This window comes from Streptopelia decaocto (assembly GCF_964273445.1).
Source record: "Streptopelia decaocto genome assembly, chromosome: 2".
NCBI classification, from domain to species: domain Eukaryota; kingdom Metazoa; phylum Chordata; class Aves; order Columbiformes; family Columbidae; genus Streptopelia; species Streptopelia decaocto.
Genome location: NC_138655.1, coordinates 109,640,442 through 109,646,990, shown reverse-complemented (window position 1 = coordinate 109,646,990; position 6,549 = coordinate 109,640,442). Strand labels below are relative to the sequence as shown.

At 40.7% G+C, this 6,549-nt stretch overlaps 1 protein-coding gene across 1 annotated transcript in view; it reads right to left on the bottom strand.

Annotated features, from left to right (window-relative positions):
- Window positions 1-2,311: 2,311 nt before the first annotated feature.
- Window positions 2,312-6,549, bottom strand: part of POU6F2 (POU class 6 homeobox 2) — a gene marked incomplete at both ends in the record, with an annotated part of 307,735 nt that continues 303,497 nt past the window's right edge. Inside the window, 2 exons of the mRNA XM_082045495.1 lie at window positions 2,312-2,816; window positions 6,118-6,286. Coding sequence (XP_081901621.1) covers window positions 2,312-2,816; window positions 6,118-6,286 — 674 coding nt within the window. The remainder of the gene's footprint in view (window positions 2,817-6,117; window positions 6,287-6,549) is intronic.

The following is a 6,549-nucleotide window of genomic DNA, read 5'->3' as shown; positions in this document are numbered from 1 at the left end:
TGAGGTTTTTTTTCCCCCAGCAGATATTTATATATCAACAGTTGGAAAAGAGTCAATAACAATTCTCACTCTCCTCCACGTAAAAGCGATACTGAAAATATCCTTAAACATACCCTGCTGAAGCTTAAAGCCTAAAATGCATTTGCTGGACGTGAGCCCAGCCTGGAGTACTGGATCCTCAGTGCTCTCCAACCCTGACCTTTGAGAGTGCTCTCATTTAGAGGCAGTTTCTGGCACAGATGATGGTCTCTGAAGCCTTAAAACTCCACCAGCCATGCAGTAAATACCCCATTCTGCAAGGCAAATCCCATTAATAAAATAGCGAGGGCCAGATTCAAAGCCTAGTGAAATCAATGGAAGCCCCTTTCTTTCACTAAGCTTTGGACATAGTCTCGAGTTCTTGAAAACTCTGTAACAGAGGTGTTATTTGAAGACTTCAGCACTTCAGGAACCTCCTTCAACATCCTGGGTGGACCAGCAAACATCCAGTACAACCATCCTGAGGTCAGTGAATGCAATCAGGAGTTACGCCAGCAGAATTTTACCCTACCACCTCTACAGTGAGCTGAACCAAATCCCCAGTGTTTTCTTTTGGAAAGTCCTGATCAAGATTCAGCTTCTACCCTTACGGTGGGCTGAACACCAAAGGCTGGAGCAGATCTCAGAAGAATATGAAAATCGTAAGTGACCTTCAGCAGGTCAGCCCATACCCCAAGGAGAACCTGCAACACCTTTCTCTCCCTCTGAGCCTTGGTATACTTGTGGGTCAAATGGCCAGAGTATTTTAGAAGGTGCTTGTCCTATCAAAAAGGAAGCCACAGAGATAAGTTGTCTTTAAAGGAAAATCAGTTCACCTGAACCATGTTGCAGGTGGCCAGCCTTACTAATCCCAAAGGATATTCAGTGGGCTTCCCTAGATCCTGATCGTTTAGTGTAGCCAGCGGTCACAGCAAACACCCGTGGAAACACATCCTCCTACTGAAGAGGTCACCAGGGCGAGCATTAATATTGGGATGACATAAAAAAGGCAGAAGGAACAAAGCACTACCACTGAAACAGTCCATAGTGATGCAACCATCAAAACATCCTCATCGCTTCTCGGCCTGTCTGTTCGTTTTCATCAGAATCTCAAGAAATTTCTTTGGCTAGCAGACTTTGGAGAGGAATTGTTTCAAACAGAACCATAGTACAGATGCAGTACTGAACCCAGTGTGCAGTTTATATTTATACCACAAAGTGAGTTTTGGTAACCTCTCCAGGTTCACAGCCAGAGGACAGAGAAATCCCACAGGCTATAGTTGACAATAAGCATTGTGGGCTGACAGTTCATGAGATATAATCCTAATATTTCTTTGTCCTCTACTTCATTTCAGCATATCAATATAAAAGTGTTCAGATTTCACTTTTCTTTTTAAAAATCTTCAAACAGTACTGGGTTATGTGGGTTTGGGGAAAGGGTGGAGAATGAGCTGGAAGAGGGGAGGCAGCAAAAAAGAATTAGAAAAAAAAGAAAAATAGAAATGCAAACCAAGACATAGACCTTAGAAGAGAAACACCAAACCTCACAAATCACAATAAAAATAAATTATTTTTGGCCCCAAACACTTTGAGATTGCAAAAATGTTGACCAAAAGCAAAGGAGGTGACCACAATGGAATGGCTTTAACACCTGTTTGTACACACCGGCAGGGGATGTGAACAAAGATGAGAGAAATTAATCCTGTTGCTTTCCTCTTTGCAAAATACAAATGTAAAAATTTGTAACACCATTTTACACTCATAAAAGAGTAGACTAACAATCTAGCTTGCAATGCCATGTTTCTGACTTTGGTTAATAGTTTTCATAGTGAATCAGCACTTGATACCTGAAAGGCTACAATCACTCCTCCAGGTGGCAGGCTTGTATTCTCTTTTAAACAGATAAAAGGTTTTTTTTTCTTTTTTCTTTTTTTTTCTTTTTTTGTACTTTTTGTTTCGTTTTGTTTTTCCTTAAAATGTGTTCACATTTTCATAATATACAGAAAAAAGTAAGCAGTTATTTGGTTTACTTTATGTCCATTTAAAAAAACTGGCTTTTTCTTTTTTTTATTTTTTTTGTTTTGGGAACTAATTCTACGACACACACGCTAAGTGTTGTGTACTTTTTTTTAAATAGGAAAACTCACGGACATTTATAAACTGTTCTGTCCTTCTTGTGGTTTTCTCAGTCTTTTACTTACAAGGGTGATGAACAGGTATTTTCACAGAGTTCGAATGGTTAGGGTTCTGTTGGTGCAGGGACTTTTGTGTGTGGTTTGGTTTGGTTTTGTTCTTAGGAGTTTTCTTCCAGAGAGTCTGTTAAAGGCTCCATAGGAACTGCCGTCGCGGGCTCGTGTTGTTTCAAACGTTTAATTGTGTTCTTCAGTGCTTGCCTCTTATTGCAGAACCAAACTCTAACTACTTCCCGGTCATAGTTCAGTTTCTCTGCAATCTCTGTCATTTCTTGCCCAGAGGGGTGCGTGTTCTTCTCAAAGTGGGCATTCAAGATCTCAAGGGCTTGTGGCGTGAATGAGGTACGCCTCTTGCGCTTTTTGGATGGTTCGCTTCCGATAAACTCGGTAAGGTTCTGCATACCTGCTCGATGGCGGGCCTCAGCCTCAGCCATCCACCGCTCAAGCACCGGCTTTATCTTCTGGGCACTTTTAGGGGTGATGTCCAGCTTTTCAAACCTGGCAGGATACAAAAGGCCAGGGTTCAGTTTGGCTGTCAGACTGCTAGCTATAGTGTTCTCTTGGGCTTCCTGTGGTAGGAAAAAGTGGCTTCTCAGGATGGTGTGTCTGAGGGAAAATTGAGAAAGAAGAGTCTTACACTGATGCTCTGCCAGGGTGGGACTTCCTGCCTGCCTGACTAATTGACTGGCAGAGGTAATTGACAATGGATTACAAAAACTACCAGATAGGTATAGCTATAAATATATATATCTAGAGAGAGCTAGATATTTAAGCTAACACAAAACGAACACTACAACAAAATTCTAAGTACACTAAATAATACATGTTATGAGTCACGTTTTTGTATTTCTGACAATCTTCAAAACCCTTAAGGCTAAGTCTAAATTACAGGAAATGACATCAAAGGTAATCACTCTTTATCATCTCGTCTTTGTGATTAATCCTTTTGTTTCCCCTCCCATGCCATGTTGTCCAAACACCACAGCTTTAATAATACAAACCAATGGCAGTTACTAGCCTCTCAATATCAGGTTTCCTCTCCTTTCATTTTTCAGCTATTTTCACTGTTTGCAAGTTAACGCTATATCCCTTTTCTGGGTCGGAAAAAGATTCCCATAGCTACAGTGGTGTTCAGCTGAAACAGCTGGACACTTTGCAATTATCTTGACTGCCCCCATAATGTGCAAAGACAGACTCATGTTTTCCAGATGAAACCCAGCATAATAGTCTACTAATATGCTGTGGCACCAAGCTGGGTTTATTGTGGGATTTCTGCAGACTGTACCAGAATGATATCATTTCCTGTAAATGAGGTCTTCTATATATCATTTTGCCATCAAAAGTCTTTTGCCAAACCAGATTTTACAAGTATTATAAAACATCTGGAAAAGCAGCCACACAAAGCTTTAATCCTTTCAAAAACAAGCAGAAGAGCTGAGTTCACATTTCGAGTCTTATATTATAAGTACTTGTTTCTCTCATTTACCAAGTTCATCCTCTCTTACTATGCATTAAAGAAGTCTTAACCCAAGTCCTCTGATGCCACCCATTTGCATTTCTCCACTTTGCCTATGTCCACCTTGCACATTGAGGTTACTTAATGCTGTGGAAAGACAACAATTACTGTGCTGTGGTGCTGCTGAGGCACCACCACTGATCACGAGGTGGTCTGGAGATGGGACCGAGCAAATCAGTGCCTCAGTGCAAGGCAGCTCAGTGGCTGCCGTTGGCAATTTTTAGTGTCTCTATTCAGCACGCGGTGGCTGCAGAAAATATTCCAGCATGAAACAAAGCATTTCTCACAAACAAAGTATAAGACAAGTAATAATTTCAGATAATAACACTCCAAGGAATTTGTAACTGGTGCCTGGGTTCCTAGTGTGGTATTGACTGCAAGGTGTCCTTCCTTGGTGTCCAGTAATATTTCAGGCTGAAGCGTATGTTTTAGAACACATGGTCTCACAAAAATGCCATTGTTTGCATTCAGGACACATCAGGAAGGTGGTGTATTGCTGATGTGACCTGCACAGGGCACTGGGAGACTCTACATCTATGTCTGAGCTGGCCATTCAACTTGCTTACCATACTGCCCTTTCCATTACCCTGGAGTTCACACTGAAACTCCTTTGTTACCATTAAAAGAAAAGTCAAACCTACTATTTCTGAGGAACGGCATACTGCCACTGAAGCAGCTTGTCTTGGTGCTTAACAAGAAATGCACAGTCACAGCACGTTATTACACCCCAAAGTAATATCCATCTGGGGAGTCAAAGGGAGTAAAAAAACCCTAGAGCTCTGCAAGTATTTGGGACCAGTTTCTGCACCCAGTACTCATGTTCTGAGCAATCTGTCCCTCTAAGGAGCCCCCTGTAAAAGGCCTCCTCGTTCTGGTCTTTTGCTAGCCACATCTGTGCTCCAGCTTCATCAGTTTTGGGGTTTTGATGATAATTGGTTAGTGGAGAACCCCTTCTCTTAGTAAAATTCAAACCATCCCCAGTGGTTTTCTCAGGTGTAAGGTAGATGGAGGGAATGAGAAGACAGTAAACTAGACAAAAGCAAAGGAAACTGCAACGTATCACTTTATAACATATTAAACAGCAACTTAAGGCTACAACAAATTGGCAATTGCTAAAAACTCCACCCGTTTTAGGCATTCTTTACCAATTGATCACAGGTAGAAAAAAAAATAAAATTAATCCTTAGCAACAGGGAGCAATAGCATTCGTATCATCGGCATTTCTTGTTAGTGTTGATACTGCAGTACATGTTGTTTGGTATAACGATATACAAGTCTTGAAACAAATTTCCCAGCAGTAGTATCCTTGTATAGACTGAATAAAGGTTATTTTCTACAGGGAGGTATCTTATAAGAAAAAACAGTAGGGGATACCATAGAAGTGAGAGGATCCTATGGAGCTTTTTGTATTTAACAACAATCAATGGTTTTTATGGAAAATCATTGAGCAAAATGTGAGCTGCAAGCTCACTACCCCATACTGATGTTATTTATAACCTTAGTCTTAAACTGCAGGAAAAGTACACTTCCGTTCTATGGGGAATACATTAAAAGTATAAAGAGCAGATAAAAAGACAGAGCATTTCATGGATCACCAAGAACAAAATCCACTTAAATGAGCTTAGAGTTGGTTTCTTGGCTTTCACTGATGGAGGAGGACTATAAGGCATTGCCCAAGAGGAAAAAGCTGTTACCTAAGCGTGTTTGTTACCTCATGCATAAACATGGAATTACTGTAACACATACATGCGTATACGGTGTTTGCTTCTAACTACTTTAACTCTGGCAAGACTGTATTATAATTTCTTATGATTAGGGCAGATTTCTATTTTTGCTTTGCATACATGGGTTGTCTGTTTGTTTTGGGTGTTTTTTTTAAGTAAACATTTGGGTGATAAAAGCTGAATAGCTGCTGGTTTGAAAGATAGCAGGAAGGATAATTTTCTCCCTTCTGTGTTGCCTAGGTAAATCATCATTAACATCCTGTATGTGAAGTGCTAACCACAGTAATACAGGTTTTAACTTAGCAGGGATGCAGCCATGAAATATTTGTTCAGTAACCCTATCTGTAGAAAATGGCACAGTATGAAGAGGGTCAGCTGGTGCTTATCCAGCATCAGCAGGGTCTCCGGCTCATCTACTGAATTAAGTCTCAATGCCAGGAACATTGTTTCCACTTGTTTAAAAAAGAAGGAGGAAAAAATGAAAGACTAAAGTTACTATAGAGGTACACAATAAGAACATTTTATCTGCCAGATATTAACATTATTGGTTAATTTAAGACCTAGATTAAATAATACATTCTAAAGACATGAGACTCGAACACAAGAATGCTCCTCGCAATAATCTGGATAATTATAAGAACAAAGAGTTTATGATGTAACTGGTTACCTGCAGATGGCAGACTGGCTATAGGCTGGGCCTTCCGTGGCGCTCAGGGCTTGGCCAACTTGAGTCTGTGTCAGGCCAAGGGACAGGCGCCGGATTTTAAAAGCTTTGGCAAATTCTCGGATTTCTTCCAGATTCACCCCATCCACCTCTCCAGTGGCTGTTTGAGGATCTGTTGAAATATTGTTTTAATCACGTCAGTTCTTCGTGTCACACATATGGGTGGACTAGGCTTACACCAGCTTTTACTGTCAAGACGTTCATGTGTTGGGTTTTTTTAAAATAATACTTATCCTTTTCTCTTCTTCCCCAAAGAGAAGCAGGCTTGCTTCGTCAAGTGTGTTACGAAGCATATTCAGATTGCTGAAAGGCTAACCAGGCTGCAGTGCTTCCAGGTGCTGGCGAAATATTTTCAAAGACATAGTTTGTTGCTGA